Here is a 21,248-nt window from a genome sequence, read left to right as displayed (position 1 = left end):
TAAATCTTTAGAACAAGCATTTGCAATGCAATAGGTCTCGCATTTGCGAGAGTTTAAGCTATTGGCATTGTAAATGACAATGCGTTTTATTTATTTGTTTTTAAAACCAACACGTACATAAAAGGTTTGTCTTTTACAATGCCAATAGCTCAAATTTTTTAAAACCAACACATAGATAAAATGTTTGTCTTTTACAATGCCAATAGCTCAAACTATTGCAAATGCTTGTTTTAATTATATTGGCACACAACCTCTATTTTTCTGTCTGTCCAATGCTTTTTAAGATACAAAATAACTTAAAGTTGTCTCTTTTTGATTGGCTCTCCATGCCTTCCTTCACAGCAGTGTATCCAATCGTTTTGGTCACTAAGGATTTTTCAAAGGAATATGATTTCCAAGCAAAGCTTAAACAGCAGCCTGTGCAGGAACTAAAGTACTAATATTTTTTAACTAAGTGCATTGTTTGCAGTAGCTTATGCAGTGTGCCATGGGCCCTAGTACAAAAAAAAAGTAAATGCCCCCCTTAACTGCTGGATTGAAGTATCACATACTAACTGACTCGGCTGAACCAAACTCTGAGCAGCCCCTCTGCAGAAGCCATCCTGAAGGTGGCTAAAGCTACTTTACTTCCTGCATTAACTTATGGACACCAGGCCTTTCCTGGAGCATGCTCCTCCAGTCTTGAGCTCGCCCAAATCTCCACCTTCAAAAACTTTTTTCCATCTGCCAAGTTTTATTCAGCGGGCAAGACTACGATTGGAGCTGGGCCTACAAAGACAATCTCTTCACTGCGAGGCCGACATCCTGAAATATTTTATTAGGACCCTAAAAGCAGGTGATAACACTCTTAAATTCCAGCTAAAAGGAATCGTGTCTAGCCCTGGCAATCCCTGGAATACCCAGATTATAAAGGCCATAAGAGTGTTAGAGATTGACAAGTCATCTCTCCCCTCAGTCACTATCCCATACTCGGCCTGGAAAAGCACCATCAATAAGCAAGTTAAACTTATTTCTCAGTCCATGGATCTGCAGGCTCTAAAGACATCAACCATTCTGCTCCCCTTGAAATCTTTGTATCTTCTTGGGCGTCCACAAGCATACTTGCAGGAAAACTTAAGCAAAGTGGCTCGGAAGAACATAATGTTTATGCGACTTCTAGGCCTGCGCTCGACGGCCTTCAACAAATGGGCCCCAACAAGCGAGGGGGGGGCTTGCAGGCTGTGTAAATACCACTCCGAATCATGGCTGCATCTCCTGTGCTGCTGCCCGGCACTAGCAGCCCCCAGAAGGTCCCTTTTGAAACCCTTGTTCTTAAAATGGGGCGCCAGGACGTGCTGGGAGGCCTCGGCCTTGTGTTTTACATCTACTGACATTCAAGTGCTCGCTAGGTTTGGAAAATTTGTGAGACTTTTGGACAATCTTCTATTTACCTCCCTTGGTTGCCATGCTTCCTCCCCCTCCCCCTCAAAGACTCATTACAGACTTTTTCCGTCCTTTGGCCCAGTACTCTGTCTTAACTATTTTATCCGGCCAAGCATAGCAAAACACTCACATAGGCAACTATAATGCTGCTCCTCAATAAGCATATTGGTCTCTAAGCCTTGAAAATTGTTCTTTAGCCTTGTTATTATTTGATAAATGTGCTAAAAGCAAAATGTTATACTCGTGCTAAAGTAGGCTTTGTATAGCAATGGTTTTAAGCAACTGTGCTAAATTAATAAAACTTGAATAAATACGTGCTGTATTGAAGTATAAAATACAGTAATAACAGGGTTCAGTGGGCCCCTAAGACCGCTAGGGTCGTGGTGCAACTTCACCTGGTGCACAAATGAAAGGAATACCCCAGATTGTTTGTTGCACTAAAGCTCAACATGCCTCCAATTGTGGTATGTGCACGTATGAGTGAAATAAATGTGGGAAAAGAAGAGTTGCAACATTGTTCACAGATTAAAACAAGCCAGATCTGCTCATTTCGGAGAGACCAAGGGCATTGCAGGATGGAAGAGCAAGAACGGCAGCAGGAGGAGAAGGACGTGCTTATGAGAGCACAAGGGAAGATAATTACGGGAACAGAAAAAAGACCAGCCTCAAAGGAGATCTGAGAACTGCCACACAAACACAGGTAGAGCGTCCAGCAGAGTCATCCTTTCCTCTAGAGTCTGCCAGTGGTATAGGGATCAAGTGGAAGAGGGGTGTGGAAAGTTTCCGCCGGAGAGAACTCTGCACGCCTTACATGGCTGTGCAGGGCTGGAAGAAGTGATTGCGGCCCCGCTGCTTATCACGCTGCAGCATCGTCATGGTTTACCCGAAGCTAGGCTTTCCCTTCCACGCCGCCGCGGATGTGACGTCACTTGGCAAGTGCTTCATGACGTGGGGTGCCAATCTAGGACACTGAAGAGGTTGACCCTTTCTCATCATTCAGCATGGGGGCAAACTCCCTTGGCTGCCCCTGCAGTCTCTGTGCACCTCCTCTTGCACCCCCTTCAGGGCTGGGGAGGAAAAGCCGAAGTCCCAGAGTTATTGAGTGACTGGGGAGCTCTGTGAGGTGGAGAGGATGCAGTGTAACGGCCAGAGCTGCATACTTTGGCGCCGGTGAACCGGGTTCGAGTCTCTGCATCGGTTCATCGTCCTGTGATTCTGGGCAAATCACGTAATCCCCCCTCCCCGTGCCTTTAAAAACTAATGTGTCATAACGTAAATGGTGCTCACATAAAGCACCCCAATACTTTCGGGTCGAGATCGCGCTATATGTAAAAATAACTGTGAGCAGAGCCTGGTGTATTCTTCACAGCCCTCCTCCTCTCCCGCAATGCTGTGGGGCAGCTCTGTGGATCTTATGCAGTGTCATGGCCCCCGCTGATTTCCATGCAGAGTTTGGGGTGGCAATGTCTAGAGTCCCCTACTGTGCGCTCCGCATCCTTTGGTAGTTTAGTCACCGGTGTACTCCCCGCATATAAACACTTCTGCAGCCACTGCATGACTGTGCAATGGAATGCTGGGCTGTGCTCCTCATTGGCCTCCCTTCACAGCTGGGCGAGGGGCCCATGCACTTCTAGTGTACTTCCTGCAGGGATGGGGCCAAAAGAGCCGGGAACACGGAGTCCCTTCCGTACTTCCTGCGAGGCTGGGACAGTTTGCACGCAGTCCCTGTACTTTACACCGTGCTGGGAGAGAACTGCCGAACCCCCTCGCTGTACTCCCTGCAGGTTTTAGCTCCCAATCTGCTGCGCGCACTGCTAAAACTATATGTACACGAGCCAGAAATACTTTATTGATGTGACTCATCCCATGTCAGAGAGGTATTGCCAATGTAAACACAAGGGGCGCGTAAAGCAGTCCAAAGATTACAACAGAGGCCACTGCAGTTTCCGGCCTGTGTTGTGGGTATGGAGCGATTTTAAGGTCTGTGCTTTTTATAACACCGGCAGGACCTGCCCGAAGTAAAGCACTGCACGTCTGCCAGTCAGCAGCAGGAAAGGAGTTTATTAGGCGGCACGTCACTTTGATGGCTAGCAGTCTCAGCACAGAGTTTTAAGGCATTCTTCCGTGTTATAGCGAGCGGCAATATATGAAATGAATAATTCTGTTGAAATATAAATAAATCTATTGGATGTCTGAAGCAGTCATGCAATACCTGAGACCAGCTGGCATAGAGAGGACAGTACCACCTTCTGTACGTTTCATGATGCTCCGTAATGGCATCAGCGTTAGTGTGCATGAACTATTGTTCATTTTGGACACCCAAAGTTAGTTAAAATACAAGCCTGAGGCTCCTTTTGAAGTCTTTAACATGGTTACTTATTTTCGGTGTTTAGAATAGCCCAAATGCCATGGCTGACGTACAATCAATGACTACCTCTGAAAATAATTGGCTTATTTGTTTTTTATCATCATTTTTTAGCGTGCAGCGCTGCTCTAGGAGATGGCCGTTAGAAATCAGTTTGCACTTTTTAAGCACTCGTGCTTGTGCTGGCATCCACCTTGCAGGAGCGAGCAGCGGCGCTCAGGGGCTATCTGTTTTCAGTTAGCGTGGCCACGCGCGCTTGTTGACATTCCTCTACTCTCGCTTCACACACTAGCACCTAGATCTGGCGAAAGCTGCATCCTCTGCCATGCGGAGACATAATCTCCCATCCAGTAGTTTGGTTGCGCCAAAGTAACTGTCACTACTTGGACTGAATGCATTGCTCTCCATGTGTGGGGTGTGCTCTACATAGGACGAATGTCATAAAATACTCACTTATGAAGTGATTGGGCTAATTTAGACTTTGGGATAATAGTCCTGTTACTGTAAAGGTGCTGGTTCGGACAGTGACGGCAGAGGTCTTATTACAACATTACCATATTTTGATGTAGAAATTATGAGTGATTGTGAACTTCCCGATCAAAAATACTGCATATTCATAATTGCCCTCGGCATTCCAACAACATTCCGCACTCTTCACTCAGCCCTGTGGCATATTTCTTACCCCCTACAATGCATCTCCACCAGGTTAAGTCTGCTGTCCACCTGACAGACCGGTAGAGTCTACAAGCCTCTCATGACTCGCTGTCACCAGCAGCAGACGACGCTCTATACCTCACTCCCACTCTTGATGGTTCGATGTAGTTCATTAGCTCGACTGCGCTACCGGAAGTATCTTTCTGCCAGTAGGTTAGTCTCACCGGAAGTCCAGAAGTTCTTCTTCCGGCTTTGACTCCCCTGTTCAGACTGCAGCCGGCTCCAGTGGTATAAAGGAGGTGCAAGCGCAGATGAAATGCTGGTGAAGAGAAAAACGGAGTTGATGATTCCCGATGAGGAGAGCGATCAACTGCTCATCAGGCCGCCGTGAGTGAGGCACCAACAGGGGGATGTCAGACAAGTGCATGAACGTCAGTAGCCGATAAGAGGGTCATAAGCAGGTCATAATTGCATGCCTGTGGCCAGAGGCTGCATGCCTGTCGTGACGTATGGGAAGCCTGTTAATGTACCATTTTTTTAAAGCCTGAAGAGCAAGGTTCTGCAGTTGCTTTTCTGTCAGTTGTGAGTTCGGGTAGATTTGTTTAATTTAGCAGTCGAGATGTGCTTTTAGGTTTGCAGCGCTTAAACGACTAGTCAGGGTTAGTAAACGCTACATAAATACAATTACAATTCTGCTATTCGCAGACCTACACGATGTTCATTTTTATTTACTACCAGGTCGAGACCTGGACGGACCCGGCCCAATTAAATCCCTGAAGGTGGTATTAATAGAGGAATGTTTATATGTTATGATGACAGGAACCTCATCCTTTGCGCACATCAAATATAATTCTGACAGAGTTGTAAAAACCATGGAATTGATGAGAATAGCAGAGCCAGGAGTCTGGCTTAGTTTTAAGACCAAATGTCCAAGCTGAACTAACCAGCTAAAACGTAATTTGAAACCTGAAATACATCAGATATCTGCCACATAATATAGCAAAGGCAAAAGTGGTGCAGATAAACCTGATAATGCTTCAATCTATGGCGGGACAGCTCCCAGGATAATGTACTGCATGACTAACCACTTATAAGGTCCCAAAGTTGAGACCTTTTGGCTATGCCAATGCTTTCTTCTTCTAATACGCATATTGTTTTTTTTTCCCCTTCAGTGCAATAGAAAGTTCCAGTGCAGATATCCCTTTACTCCACTCCAATGAAGCTGAGCAGTCAGATCATGACTGTGACACTGGGGAGGCACTTGAGACTGACCCTCAGAGTGAGCCATCTTCCTTTGTCAGTCCGACAGAGAGGTGAGTTGGAAGTAGGCTTCCAGACTAAAAATTAATCTCATTCTGCATATCTTTACAGCAGTAAATTAAAAAAGTAACATTAACTCCTGCAAGCTTGGCCTCTCATGCTCTGCTAGCTTCTCAATCGCACTCTGACTGCATGAGTGTTTGTGTCTGCATGCAAATGTGTATACATATACCAAGATATATGATTGTATGTGAAATCCATGCAAAGGTTCTCTAAACTACTCTTGCTCTGTGATATCCTTTTCTTCGAGATGATATCCCTGAACTGAAAGTTTTGGCTTTTTTCATAGTTTGGATCAGCCGATAGAGAACATCTCCTCCTCACATGCCAAAGTTAAGATCACAAAATCTGACCTCGACATCAACATTCCTGTGGCCGAAACTGGGTCCAACAAGCAGAAATTGGCATCAAATGCCTCTGAGCGTGTAAAAAAAGAGGTATGTATAAGTGCAAGAGCGCCCTGCTTTCAGGACATGTTAATTGGAACAGCTTTAAAGGTGCCCTGAGTGCTTACAGGCACCTATGATGTGGGGGTGACCAAGCAGGGATCAACTATGGGGAGAGGGATCACAACCCACTCAAGACTTCATTTTTCATGAGTCAGCTCCTCTCAATTGTCAAAAATGCTAAAAAATAACATTTTACATATATTCATATACACTACTGTATACTACCCACTCAGAATCAATGTGGGCTATTGAGTTCAACCATCCATAAGTCATTGGAACATAAAGGTAAATTGGAATTCTACAACTGTGGGGTAGATGCGCCTGCTCACTTTCAGTTCTGTTGATGCAAATTTGTTTTCTTCTTAACAGTTTTAGGAAAGGTTTTTCACTGTGCCGGCTGAACAATTAATGCTTTAAGATGTATTTAGTGATTTGTATGGATAAAAAAAATAGTTTAATGGTGGTTTTGTACTCGAGCTACAATACTCTTTTACTATGCAATTAAAGGTGGCTCTTTCTATAACCGATTCAAAGAGCATTTCAGGTGATATCCAAAAATCAACAGCTTTCAAAACCAAATGTCTAATTTTAGTAGATTGTCACATGCCAAACTTTAAAATGTATTCATAGCAACTTTATTGCTGTTGTTCCAGTTTGCAGTTGCATTGTAGGCTTTGTGCCCCCCACACTCAGAAATTGGTGCACCAGCCGGTAAAAAAAAGAATCATTGGGATATCAAGTGGAGAAACTATCTGTCTTCAAAGAAGACTGTAGCACAATCAGCAGAGTGTCCCAGTTGTTAGAAGTAGGGTTTTTACACAGAACCCTAATATCCTCCTAATGTAAATTGGTGCTCTCAGCTTGAGACCAGGTATCCATGGACTGCGCCCAAGTAAAGAGTGTAGAAGGGGTGGATGATTTCCATCTACAAGTGATAAAATGCTTAGCTAGTAAAAGAGCCAGGGCTAAGAACCAACCAGTTACTCTATTCTTGGTGGTATGACTGATCATACCCAGCAGGCACAACTCCCATGTGTGTAGCGAGGGGTTTCCCATAGAGCACGCTAAGTGTGTTTGAATACCCAGCCAGTATTGGGAGAGTGCGGGACATGTCCACATGTTCAGAAAATCAGCGTCTTTGTGGTGAAAGTAGCGGTTGATTTTGTCTGGAGTGAGAGAGGCCCTGTGGAATGTGTAGTATTTAACTTGAAACGAGTGATGCGAGACACCAAGGCAGGGTATGCCAGGATGTTCTACCACTCTTTGTCCGAACAGGGGCGGCCAAGCTCACAGACCCAATGGTGGCATAGTGATGTAATAGGCAATGCAGCCTGTGCATGTATAGAGATGGCAAACTATTTTATTAGATGATGATGTGTCTCCATGATATGTAGATATTGAATCATAAGGTGCATTGTGGGTTCCTGCTTAATTGCGCACTAGTGCACACCAATTGTCCTGATAAGTGAGTGGTATTGCAGAGATTGACTTTGATAAAGTCCAGCATCAGCAGGAAGTTCCTCCAGTGAGAGGAGAACACCATCCTGGTAATGGTCTGCAAGACTATAGTGTCCCGCCGCTTGCCAGGGGCCCACCTCCCTCAGGGAAGTTACTGACCAGCCTCAATGTGTACCAAGCAACAAGATTTCTGGAGCATATGGCGTCACTGAGCGAGAAAGGAAACCACTTCTCCAGAAGCAGCGACATGTGACCGTTAATAGTTCAGAAGCAGGGCAATACTAGGTTAGAGAAGGGATGAAAAAGGTGTAGCCGGCGTGGTAACTATTATGGGGGAAGGTGGGGGGACAGTAGCCTGATCATCCAGCTGGCATCCTGATAACCATCTAGCCACCCACTGCAGCTGAGAGGCCAGATAGTAGTGCTCAAAATTTAGAATGTCTAAACCTCACTGATCAGGCGGAAGCTGTAGCTTAGTGAGCGTGACCCTACCTCGCATAGCGTGCCAAATAAAATCTCCCGTCAGTTTTTCGAATGAGCGAAAGAAGGACTTAGGAATGTAAAGGAGGATATTCACAAAGAAATACAGTAGAAGTGGCAACATTACCATTTTTGTGAGGGGTATGGGGCCTGCCACTGAAAGTGGTAGAGTCTCCCAAAAAGCTATCTGCACATGCAGTGAGGTCACTGCACATGTAAGATTGTCATTTAGGAGGTCTGCAGGAGTATGATATATTCTTGTACCCAAGTAGAGGAACGTGAAAGGCTGCCAGGCTAAGAGGGCACTATATTAATCTATAGGGATTTATTTTGAGGGCAGGATCGGTCGCGGTAGCGGGAAATGGGAAGAGGCAGGATTTAGCCCAGTTAACTTTGAGTCCTGATACACGTATAAATGTATTAAGTTTTAGTGCTATGTTGAACTGGACGTTGTGGATGTCCCTAAGGTAGAGGAGCGTTTTGTCTGCATAGAGTTAAACTGAATGAGTTCCATCACTTAGCGGTATAACCCATTGATGTCCCTGCATACGCATGATGTGCAAAGGTGCAAGGGCATACGAAAAGAAAAAATCAACATAGAGGGGACCAATCCTTTGGATGAATTTAGAGGATATCATCTTCCTTTTGTGGAGACACATTAAGTGCGTGATGGAGCCCAGTGGGGGAAAATAGGATGTCAAACGATACCTAGTCGCTAGAAGATTTAGAGCCATCACAGTCAGGATCTAAAGACGTAGCAGGGTCTTGGAACGCTGCGGTACTTGTCGCATCGCCTATACAACTAGCTCCAGATTAGGCAAGTGTGATGACTACGACACCTGCTGCACCAGTGGGTCAGACGACGTCAACTGCGCCTGCTTGGAGGTCTGTGTCTCTTCTGACAATAAATACGACGAGACGGCACCCACGGCCTGGCACCACTCAGCCTGGTCCCAGGTCACCTTAGGATCCGTGAAAAAGAGCGATGTACCATTCGCCACAACCCTGAGCCATGTCGGGAATAGAAGAGAGTATTTAATGTTAGATTCTCAAAGTCTCCATTTGACAGCAAGGAAAGCGCTCTGTACACATTGCACTGCCAACGTATAGTTTCTGAAAATCACTTGTGCATTGTCCACCGTCAGATTGTCAAGCTTGCAAACCTCTCTCAGGAGGACATTGTGTTTCTTGTAGTGCAGCAGATGGGCCACGAGTGGTCTCGGCGGGGTGCCATGGAGGGGTCTCCTTGTCGGCACTTTGTGTAACCGTTCAGTGGAGAAGGGCGAGAAGATATGGAGGGAACAAAACTGCAGAACCATTCTTGTAGGAAGATCACAGCATCCTGACCCTCTGTGTTCTCACGTAGGCCCCCTATTCGGACATTGTTTCTGCGAGAGCGACCCTCTGCATCCTTCGCCTTTTTCTTCAATAAGGAAATCAGATCATGTATTGTGCGCAGCCAGGCCTGTTTTTTTTAATTTTATTATTTTGAAAAGCTTTATTTAAGGTCAAGTCATTTTGACCACAGCTTGGCGCCTACATCCCTGTGAGGGCCGGCATAGCGATATGTTGTATGAACAGTTGTACAATATTAGGAGGGGTTACAGAGCAAGCCGCCTACAACCCCATCGGGCCGGCCGCATCTTTAGGAACGGGGTCTTAAGCGACAATACATTTGTTTGTTAGTTTATGACCTTAAACAATAACCAAGAAATAACAGAAGGAACATTTCCACTTTCGCATTGTGTGCCTTGAACATGCTTGTGTGTTGGCGCATTTCTATCCCTCAGATCCGATGTGGTATTATGTGGTGACCCATCTACTCCTGTGTATAGCGTGTGTCGTACATGGTGGGCGTATCTTCCCCGGTAATTTCTGTCACTCCGTGGGGGTATGGCGGGGGGGGGGGGTCGTGGAGGCTGTGTCGGAGGCATGTTCTAATAATAAGTTGTGTAGGGGTGTCCATATATCCTGTGGTCGGGAGGAAGGGGGCAAGAGCTCCGCATAAGTGTGCAATTGTTCTGGCAATAGACGAGGTCTTAGAGCCAATCTTTAAATTTTGGCGCTCTTCCTCTCCTACAGACGACTTCTTTTTGCAAGAAGAAGCGCGAGGGATGTGTATTTGCAGACTTTGGCCTTTATTGGTTCAGTGTATCCTAAGAGGGCAGTCAGAGGAGTATCGGGAATATGCAATCCTGTCATGCGGTCCAAGGCCGTGAGCACCTCCATCCAGAAGCGACGGTCAGTCCCAGGCGACGTGCTGGAAATCTGCGCCCTCACTACTGCAGCGGTCACATCTATTGTTATCGCGAATGCGTAGGCGTGTAGTAGAGCCGATGAATATATTTATAATGAGTCATTCGAAATCTGCTGTTTGCGGATATGGCTCCCATCTGCCTGCAACAAAAGGACCACTGTTCGTCAGTTAAGGGATGTCCCAGCTCTTCCTCCCATCTGCCCCTAGCCAGGGGTTGCTCATATTCCCTTTCCTTCTGTACCCTACGGTAAAGTAGCGATATCACGTGGCTGGGAGTGGTTTGTTGTAGGAGGGCGTGTAAGGGGGACATGATGGGTGATTGCTTTGGGAAGCAGGGCATTAGGGTTTTAATGTCTTGGCTTAGTTTGACTTAGTAGAAGCGCTCCAGGGGGGTGGGAACTATTGAGCCGAAGAACTCCTTGCTTGTTCGGAATTTACCCCCAGTGTAGAGTTGTCCCCAGGATTGTATTGATAATTTGCGGAGGAGTTTGCAACAACCGCGCTCTTGTGTAACTGGGATATCCTGTCTACTGGACGGGCGCAAAAGGGGGTAATACAACAGAGCGCACTGCACGAGGTTCGCTAGGTCCTGCCATGCACTGACGGTGCATTGTACCGTGGTGGAGGCCAAACGCCGTGAGACCGCATGGCTGCTTAAATAGGCAGTGCAAGGTCCATATAGCCGTCTTCGATCACTAAGTGCGGCATGTAGGGAGGGGGGTTTATCCAATATGAGGCAAAATGGGCTTGTGCACAGCTAAAATAGAACTCCAGGTCTGGCACTTTGAACCCGCCTTCGGCGAAGGGACGTGTGAGAGTAGGCCAGCGAAGTCTGGCTATTTTCCCTCCCCAAGTGAGTTTTATAAGTTGGCTTTTAAGGGAGGAGAAGTGCCGTCTGGGAGCATAAGGAATATTAATGAATACGTATAATAATTTGGGCAATATTACCATTTTTATAAGCGCGGTTCCGGCCATGGACAGGGGGAGTGTGACCCATCGTGCTATTTTTTCCGTGATTAAGTCTAAGGCGCTACCATAATTGGCCCTCATGAGTTCCTCTCGTTTACGGGAGATGACTATTCCAAGGTAGGTTAGCCTGTCCTCGCACCATTTTAGGGGATAGTCCGGTGCGAATCTGGGAGTGGAGTCAGTGAGGGGATAGATTTAGGATTTGCTCCAATTGACATTGACTTCGGAGAGCCGTCCAAAGAGGATAAAGAGTCTGAGAATGAGATTCAGGCTTTCGTTCGGGTTCCGTAAATATAGGGTGATATCGTTCGCATATAGAGAAATTTGTATTTGTCTTTCTGGGTAGATGATGGCATGGTCGCGGAAATGTTGGCGGACCTTAGCAGCGAGGGGTTCAATGGCTAAGGCGAATAGGAGGGGAGATAGGGTGCATCCCTGCCGGGTGCCTCTGCCTATGGTGGAGGTGGATGAGCGTTTGCCATTAATCAACACTGTAGCATGCAGGCCCGTGTAAAGTGGATTTATCCAGGCTGGGAGAGGGAAGGCTATGCGGTTTATTACGAAGGATAGATAATCCCATTCCAGGGAGTCAAACGCCTTAGTGGCATCCAAAAAAATAGCTGCAGCGCTGGTGTCTGGGTCAATATCGTGGAAAAGCGTGAAGAGTGCGCAGGTTATGGGGGTTCCCCCGGTCGGCACGAACCCATTGACTCTGTAAGTTGATTTGTGGTGGTCATCCTGTTGGAGTGTGAGATCTATCACCACTGCACCAATTTTGTTCTCCAGTGATACTCGGGATTTTTCTGGGGCTTCCAGGACAACAATGTCTAGTTTGTCAACGCTAGCAGTGGATATGTTAGAGCGGTCCGAAGAGACCACCTCTCCTTGGTTAAATGAAGGCGGGACTTAAGGGTGTGAGGGTGTAAGATGAGCTCCGGACTGAAGACGCCTCATGGTGTCTGAGGGAGCACTAGCAGAGCCAGCATGAAAAAAGATGTTGCCTGTAGTAACGGAACCGCTTCTGAGCGCCAAAAGTTGAAGTTCTACACAGCATCAGCAGCCTAAAGATTGGAAGAAACTGCAGGAAGATCGCCGACAGCCACAGGTGGGGTCAAGGAGCTGCAGGATAGCAAGTAGTCTCCAGTGAGAAGGGCTCCAGTTCAGGCAGGCTAATGCACTCCAGCCAGGCTATCGGTGACCGCCTGGTAACCGCCAAGCAGCCAAAGTTCGAAGCAAGGCTAACTGGGAGGGTGAGGCACAGAGTATACCAAACAGGCATCAGAGTCTACTAGTCAGCTGGACTCCGATCTAATGAGTGCGCTGTAACAGTCACTGTCTTGGTGTGTCGGGTGTCGGAGAGGTCCAGATCAAGAATTACGCTGTGAAGTAATCAATCATATGCATTAGCTCCACTGCGCTCAGGGCAGCCCCACACCGCTGTCCAGCAGACCCACTCACCAGCACTCCTGGCCCGCAGAGTGAGGCTGGGCAGTGATAGGCCCACAGCCCACAAGTCTTCAGGGCCCTACAAGGCGGGGGAGGGAAGGAGCCGGTCCCCTGCTGCAGTACTGCTGCCAGGGGGGCCGTGCCAGTGTATCATTTGCCCGGGGAGCAGGTTTTCTTGCTCTGGTCAATCCTCCAAGACAGTAAGCAGTCTCCCACACTGCTAGGCATCAGTGATGCACAAGGCGGGTAGGGCGAGACTGCGCTCTAAGCATCTGACCGCAGCAGCCCAAAGGTGTAGTCTTGAATTTGGCTGAAAGAACGTTAGTCTACAGAGACTTTGGTTTGGTTTTCACGCTGCATTTGTCTCAATGTGTACTATCTTGTTTTAGTGGTTTGTAAAGCGAAATATTGGGAGGCGGAGCAGGACTTGTGCCTGATGGGCATAAATGGTCCAGCATCATGAGAACTTGTTTGGTATCTTATTTGAGATATGAAATGCTGTGTTAAGCCAGTCGCTCTGTGAATGTTTCCACGTTTTGTACTTGGCTGCAAGCTGTGCATGATGTCTCTTTGCAGCTCTTCCACATACAGATCGATTGAAGTTTTAAAGTGAACTCCTTTAGCTCCCAAGCACTGCCTAGTGTTTAACATTTAAGATTTAAGCTCTGCTATTGAGATGCCATGCTTTCTAAAGGCATCTCTTGTCTACCCAGCGTGATATGAGCATGGTCATATTGGGATAGGCAGGTCTCTCGGCATAGTCTAATATTCTCTGCCCAGTGCTCTGGCTCTTAAGTGGATGCAGTTTTCCGTTATGCTGATCTTCAGTGCGCTTGGATTGGTACAATTTACACATTGTGTTCTTGGCTTCTTAAATTTACAATCGTTTCTTTTGTAGCAGACATCCGACTCCAAAAAATCTGGGGACCTTGAACCCACTGCAGCAGGAAACGCAAAGGATCCTGGTGACATTCCAACGTTTGATGAATGGAAAAAGCAGGTTTTGGAAGTGGAGAAAGAGAAGAGTAAGTGACTTGAAGGTTTGCTTATGGGTTTAATGATCATGTTAATTCAACGGAGAATGCAGATGAACACGTTCTAGTTCCATGAATGCCTCCAACTCGCTGTGTGCCCCAGTAAGTGTCAATTGTTTTCTTTTTGTCTACTCAATGTAAACATCCTATTTCCCCTAGCTGACATGAGCCTTTGAATAAATGCTCTGTAAGTTGACTTTAGACCTGCTTATAAGGTAGTCTGGTTATGTAGTTTAACAGGAGGCATATTTCGACCGTCATAGGAGGCACACCTTCCACATAGTAGTTCCTAAATGCCCGCTGGGTAGGTAGATGCGTACAAATCTAGGTGGGTTGCATTGTAAAACTTATATCAACAGGATATCCCTCAGTCATAGGTCCACTTCTTCAGTGCTGAACTTGACTGATTCAAATTAGTTTTCCACGCCTTTCGGGTTAGATGGTGCTCCGAGACTATTTTGAAGACTAAGAACAGGAAGGAGTGTTATACGTACATATTTACAGAATCAACTAACATAATGGCCCTCTTTTACACCTGCCCCACCCCCTCTTCTTTTGAATCAAGCCTCTGTCCTGTAGTGCAAATTTCCATCTCCTAAGAACAGATATGTGTTGATGGTTTCCTGGAATCCCTCACAGAGCTACCCACATATACCCAGGACTGCTAGGAGCTGTTGGTTTCTTCTTATAAATCAAAAATACGGAACTTGTGCAAGCGATCTTGCTCAAAAGCCGTGCATAAAGCTCCAGCTTGTTCTCTGCGAGCACATGGTTGCTGGTCAATATTTATTTTGTATTGAATAGGACCCTGGGGATACTTCTGAAGACTGGTTTCAGCAGAGGAAACACGGGAATGACGGGTAGGCTAGCTTAAAATTCCCCCTTCAGAAAACATTGCCTCTGTGAAAATGACATTTGCATACTACAAGTAGTCTTCTTAGGGGAACACACCAGAGATGTCCAATTTCAATACATCATAGCACTTCTTATACTGAAAATTAGAGGCAGTTCTAGCAATTGATAAAAAAATATGTTTGTTGTTAACTTTGGCTGTCACACCATATCTGCCTTTAAGTATGTTGCTAGTATTGTACCATGCTATCACTTAAAACGCATACTGCATTTGTATTTTATCTCAAGTTGCAACTGAACATATGTACACAATATTGTTTGCAGATAGTTGCTACATCCTACCGTTTGCGTTCTCTTGCAGCCTATACAAATGTTCACCTACATATTTTATGGAAACGGATGTTCTGCGTGTTTAACTTTGCTACACATCCTGGCTCTGGTTTGCACTATAAAAACATCCGCAAATAATATAAGAAAAAATGCTTGAGGAGTCACTTACCTATACGCTACTTTTCTGTCTGCTTCCAGACTGAGAGGATGCTTCTTTATTGAGCGATATTTAAAATACCATACAGGAGTGTGAGGAAGGCTTGCCCGTAAGGCCATGGAAGAAAATGGAAAAATGATATGAATTTACTAAATCCAAATGGACTAAAATATATGAGCATTAATGATCTGTTTCGATCAACATCAGTTTAAAAATGTGTATAGAGGTTGTCACTACGAGTTATATTTTCCCGTGGTTTGGTTGGCATGAGAACTTAAGATGATTATTCTCATGCTACTTTCTAAAAAATAAAAACTTTTCATCGCCCTTGTATGGAGGTGTACGCAGCCCCCTAGCATCACTTCATGGGTAAAAGATTTGGCTCTGTACAGTGGACAGGTGGATTGTTTCCGAGGCATTTTCCAAACAGCACAACGCCACAAAGATACATGGGATAATTATTGTGCATACCTGGCAGTGTTTGAGTTTGACTTCGTTCTTTGTGCAGGAGGCTACACGAGTTTCTGAAGTGGGAATGGTCCTCTGTGTTTTTCAATATGTACACGCATTTTATTATGTTCTTATTAAGAGTAACATCAGTTTACATGACCGTATCAAAATACTCCTCACTATCTGTGTACACGCATGTTTTTTTTCGTATTGTGAAATCTGTATGTTTTGCTGTTTTGTTGCTGAGGTAATAGAAAATCCTAAATAAAATTCATTAAAAAAATGTACTGTGCTGCTCTTACTAGTGCTGCTACATGGTGGACATCCTTACTAACCATTGATTCATGTGGCTATTCAGGTCGCTAGTTTCAGTTTTGCAGAGCCATCTTGTTGTGCTCGTGTATTATGTATTTTCCTTCATAGAGTTTTTGGTCGTATTGATTCAATGTTTTAACATATGAGCTGGAGTTATTGCCTCTTTGGGTCATTTCTTTTAGTCCATGCCATGCATGCTGGTGCCAAGAAATGTAGTGGAGTATGTTAAATGTATTCGGCTTTCACTTCCCAATCTTTTTTTTGCGTTAAGACTTACCCTTCTCATGTACGGTCTTTGCAGAGACACATTCTATTGAATGGGCAAGGCTTTTGTTGGGGCTCCTATGCATTTTTTCCTGCCTGAAAGCACCAGGAGCATTAGTGGTGGCTGCATGAGAGGCACATGCCCTGCTTCTGCTTAACATGCTGCAAATGATGTATAGATTCAAAGGCTTATTTCCCCACTTCCAACGGCACCATTTAGTCACCTCCGAATTCCCAGTAATATGGTGATACTGTTTCGGTGCACTTCCCTTTCCTGAGCAGTTTGTACCAGGTACCTCATCCATTCCTTGCCCCGAGTCGATCATTAAATGCTCCCTCATTCTTACAAGACATGGGTGCCTAATTAACAGGTCAGGCTTACGTGGCGTTCTGGTGCCTAGAGGCGGTAAGGATGTGCAGCGATTCTGCAACCTGGGTTAGGCAGGGCCCACTGAACCCTTTTGTAGCCAGAATAATAATATGGACTTTACATATTTAGTTTCTCATTCACGATCCCCAACATGTCCTGTATTCTTTTTTTGAACCTCCATTGTATAAAGTAATGGGGCCGTCCTCTGAAGTCCTCGGATGAGGGAAAGCCGCACTGCTGGCAGACCGTTAGGGTTGCGTCCAGCAAGGGTTGTATTTTACTTTTTCACACATGCTTTGAAATGCTTGTGAATCTCTAAGGACCTGATTCCGAATTGCTGTGTTAGTCCCCCCCCCTCCCCCCAGTCAGTCCTATAATGAAATGTCTGGTCCTTAGAGGTAAAGTGCCAGTCTATCATATTGTGCTTCACCGAGGGCCTTTTTGTGTTGAAATGGAAGACAAACACGTAGTTTGTGCAGGAATATAGCCGTTTTAAACGCATTTGTAAAATTATATTAGGGCTAGAGTGCAGAGCTTGGGTACATTGTTCTGCAACAAATAGGGGGTAAATTAGCAAAGAAATGTAAAACTCTTGACAGAAAATGAATTTCAGCTAATTTCGTACAAATCTAGCAGTACTTGTGTTGTATCTTCACCACTGTAAATCGGCACCCTATTTGAGTTCGGCAACATTATTTTTCAGCGTAAGCACTGGCAGTTTGGCAATCCGAAGCAATATCGCATAAACGTATTTTTTTCTTTTGCCAATGCATTGCCTTTCTAATCTTGTTTTCCGAAGAGTCTGCTTCCGTAGCTTTGCATTCTTGGGTACAGTTGTATTGTGAGACACCAGATTGCATAGAGCGCACTATTTCAGGCTTCCCTGGCTTGGGCGCGGAGTGAAAGTGACGGAAGTTGTTCCATTATTCACATTACCCGCCAGCTCGTTATTAAATATGTATGGGTCTGCTGCAGCAGAGTGAAGCGAGAGTGGACAAAGCGTCGCATTGTGCAGCGGCCTGTTACAACATGCCGGTGAATATTTCATAATGGGCTGCAGCTTTGTGGTAAATGGCAGCAGGTGGTGACCACACATAAGGTGCTCAGCAGGGCTTTGTCCAACGGAAATGCACTTCTTGCAGTAGAAGTGAATCTACAGTAGCGTAACAAAGGATCTAATGTAAAAAAAAATGTGAATTTTCTCCGTTATATCTTCATCCTTTTTAGAACTGATGCTCATCTTTTTTTTAAAATGTTATGATACTAAATCTGTGTTTTAAATAAGTTATCTTTAAGCATGTCAACCTTTCTACTACTTCTTTCACTAAGCACCCTCTTTTCGCCTGTTTCATTGTAGGTCATCCTTAATTGTAGTGTTAGCTTTATGCGGAGAAGGCGATTTCCATAGACCGTATACTTGTGCAATGGCCTTTTCACCGTACATAAATTATCGTTCATTGTGCATGATTATTTTCTCATTATTATTTTGTAGCTGTTTGAAGCGTGCATATTTTTTGCATTTAGTACCACTCACGGTCTCTTGAAAGTGCAACCAACTCAACCCACATGCTTGAATCATTCCATGTTGTCAAGCTGACAACACAGCAGTATTTCAGTAGAAGTACCAAGAAATTATTAGAAATGCAATAAAACTATCCCACTGAAATCCAATTCCCCAGAATCCACCATACTTCAGATTTGTAGTGCACGTCGCGAGGAACAGAGCTCTTCATGGAGCTCTGCTCTTAGATTCATCTGTAATTATTTTCACTCAGGCGTCCATGGAATTCCAGTTCTTTAGGAATTTTCTCTGCCTCAGAAGTATTGCCCAGTCGAGAGCTATTTGGGTATTAGTGTCTGATATGTGTTGTGCCTATATCTGTTGCCTTATTCACCTTTGGGTGGTATTCTATGTTCATAGATGGGCAGGAACCTGATTCTGGAGTCATTCGAGCTCTTGGCACACTGTTCAGTTAGCCTGTCCTTAACAACATAGCTGTGGCGCGAAATCCCACAGAACAAGGCATGCAAGTTCACTACTAACAAGTCCTAATGGACATGATGGTAAAAAAAAAAAAATCGTGAAATAGAGGAGACCTTCTTATTTTTTGTGAATGTATTTTTGAGTACATATTGTAAATATTGGTTTATGTGTTGTCCTTTGTAGACCTGAAGAAGTCCTGTGTGGACGAAACGCGTTGGCTACTGAGTTTTATCTTACATTCATTGTTGCTGTATCCATGAGAAGAAAATAAATAATGAACAATTAAAGGAAGAAGAAAAAAGACTTGTATTGGACCTCAATTGTAATTTACTCAATTAATTGATTAATTTTGGGTGCTGGACCGTTGCTTGTCAGATTCTTTTGGAGTTTCTCCAATTTCTGAAGTAACGAGGGGTGTTCATCAAGGTCCGTTGCACCATTGAAAATATTCACACTTTACCCGACAGTTGTTTTGGCACATGCAGTTCTCCATTGCCTCAACCTCTCGGTTTGTTGCTAATCACAGGAGAACCTAATCCCTTCCACAGTTCACTGACTCCCACTACCAAGGCTCATCGCTTTTAAATGATGTGCAATTTCTTCAAGCCAAAGGAACATAAAAATACAACTAACATGTAGAAGAATTTTCTTAACTGAGCCTTTACCACGCGCAGCACCAACCTACTGACCTTTGCTGTAGCCGTCCTAAAAAATAAAGGAAAAACAGAAATCTAGCTTTATCCACCTTTGGTCCATTGTTCTGGAACACACTGCCCCTAATATTAACCTCACAATCATAGCCTTCATAGATCTCAAATTCAGCTCTTCTCAGTGCATCTTTCACCCTCTGACACCCCTACCTGGCTCCATACAAACTCTGCTGTGTACGTACACTTAGATTGGACTATGATGTAACCTGCTCTTGTAAGTATTTGTCTGTGCTTCTATATAACCTTCATGTGATGGCTCATTATGTCCACCTCCTGGTAAATACCTGTTACCCTTCTGGTGGTAGGAATGCGCTACCCAAAATGAAATAGTAAAAATACTTTAGAAAATATATGACCACTCAGCCGAAGAAAATAGAGTCTCTCTACTGGAGACTAAGACAAAAATGTTTAAAGAACGTTTCTTTTCACTTTTTGAAGCAATATCCCAGGGACAGTTAAAGGTTATGTTATAGTTGTGAAAGATTTACATTTTATTCCAGACTTTCACGGTGGCATTCTTGCAGTTTTATCACCTGTAGAATCCCCTTTTCTGAGTAAAACATAACAAGGGCATATGAGTCCTAGTGCATGCCCCCGTTGGAAGATCATACTTAATTAAAAAAATTTTTTTAAAACTGCGTTCATAAAAGCGGTCTCTAGCTGTAGTTCATGCCTTAACATTAATTTATGGACTTTGGCTAGGCTCTCTTAAGTGTTAATCAGTGTCATCCATTATCATGTTTTGAATCTGTTGATGGCAAATTCCATAGAAATTCTTTTGAAGTGAAAAGTTATTCTTATGTTTTTGCTTCCATCTTTGAGCGTCAGTTGCTCCACTGTAGTGATGTTCCTGTATTCCCAATAGGCTCTGCGCATTGGAATAATATACACTATAGATTTGACATAAGACAGCTGTCAGTATGTCTCTATCGAGTATATTAAACTTAATTGTGTGTGCCGACTAACTCCGAGGTCACTAGAAACTTTCTCGAATAAACAAGAAGGGATTTGTTTCTGACAACTGCATAAACATGACAACTTTGTTTCCCTAGGACTGGAACAAATTTCTTCAGAGTCGTGGAAACAATAGATAACTGTTTCACTCAGTCAATCGTGCATGTTTCGTTTCTACAGAGTTGCAGAGAAATAGTCAGACAGGCGTTTTCAATAAAAGGGGTTTATTGAACAGCCTTCTTTCTCATGCAAGAGAGGTGAACTGCTACAATCGTTACACAGAATGCAAAGTATAATGCGTACAGCGAGAACAATAGTATAAAATAATACTGTAATAGCATTGTCTGTTGCTATGACACATATAAAAATACATACATAAATAACACAGGCTAAAAATACTCAACTGGTACTTCTAAAATACGCCTACCCCAATTTACCTAACCTAGGTCTAGTATCAGGGAAGAAGTAGGTGCTGTTTAGCATAAGTTTTAGTTCTGCCAAGAATTGCCAAAGGTATCTCTAGGTTCTAATCCGCTCCATACCTTTAGAATGAAAGAGGTTGGTATCTTTGTCTCGGGACTCGATTTCCCAACACCCCGCAAGGGGAGTCAGAAACACTGGAGCTGGATTCTCAGTAGGAGGATGTCCGCTTCTTTGTCAGTGCGTCAGCTGGAGAGTCAGCTTCCTTCGGCACTTGCTGTAGCGAGCTGCGTCGGGCAAGTAGGTAGTCGAACTGCACCAAACCACACCGTGCTTTGCTATAGCAAGTGACGGTATATTTATACCATGAAGGTGTTTAGGAATGCCAGCTTTGACATAAAGTCGGGCATATGAACGTCATTGATGAACCCCTAAGGAATAGTTGTGCATGCATAATGAGTTTCTTGGAGAAATCAATATCCAGGCTAGGGGAGGTCCCTTCTGCCTAAGAGTCTGGTTTTCCAAGAAATCGTTGTGATGTAGATGAAAGGATGGAAATAGCCATGCCTGTATTTGGGTAGCATGGGC

General features: G+C 44.5%; 1 protein-coding gene across 6 annotated transcripts in view; it reads left to right on the top strand.

The window, feature by feature from the left end:
• Positions 1–21,248, top strand: part of SUCO (SUN domain containing ossification factor) — a 570,127-nt gene that overhangs the window by 234,374 nt on the left and 314,505 nt on the right. For 4 of the 6 annotated variants that reach the window (XR_013594734.1, XM_078642395.1, XM_078642375.1 and 1 more), the window contains exons 5-7: positions 5,614–5,754; positions 6,051–6,198; positions 13,719–13,845. Coding sequence is in view for 5 of the 6 variants with exons in the window: in XM_078642395.1 (XP_078498521.1) it covers positions 5,614–5,754; positions 6,051–6,198; positions 13,719–13,845 (416 nt within the window). In the remaining variant the exon portion in view is untranslated. The remainder of the gene's footprint in view (positions 1–5,613; positions 5,755–6,050; positions 6,199–13,718; positions 13,846–21,248) is intronic. The other 2 variants (XM_078642404.1, XM_078642384.1) reach the window with 1 other exon arrangement.

This window comes from Lissotriton helveticus, chromosome 1_1 (genome assembly GCF_964261635.1).
Source record: "Lissotriton helveticus chromosome 1_1, aLisHel1.1, whole genome shotgun sequence".
NCBI classification, from domain to species: Eukaryota; Metazoa; Chordata; class Amphibia; order Caudata; family Salamandridae; genus Lissotriton; species Lissotriton helveticus.
This window is presented reverse-complemented; position numbering and strand designations above follow the sequence as displayed.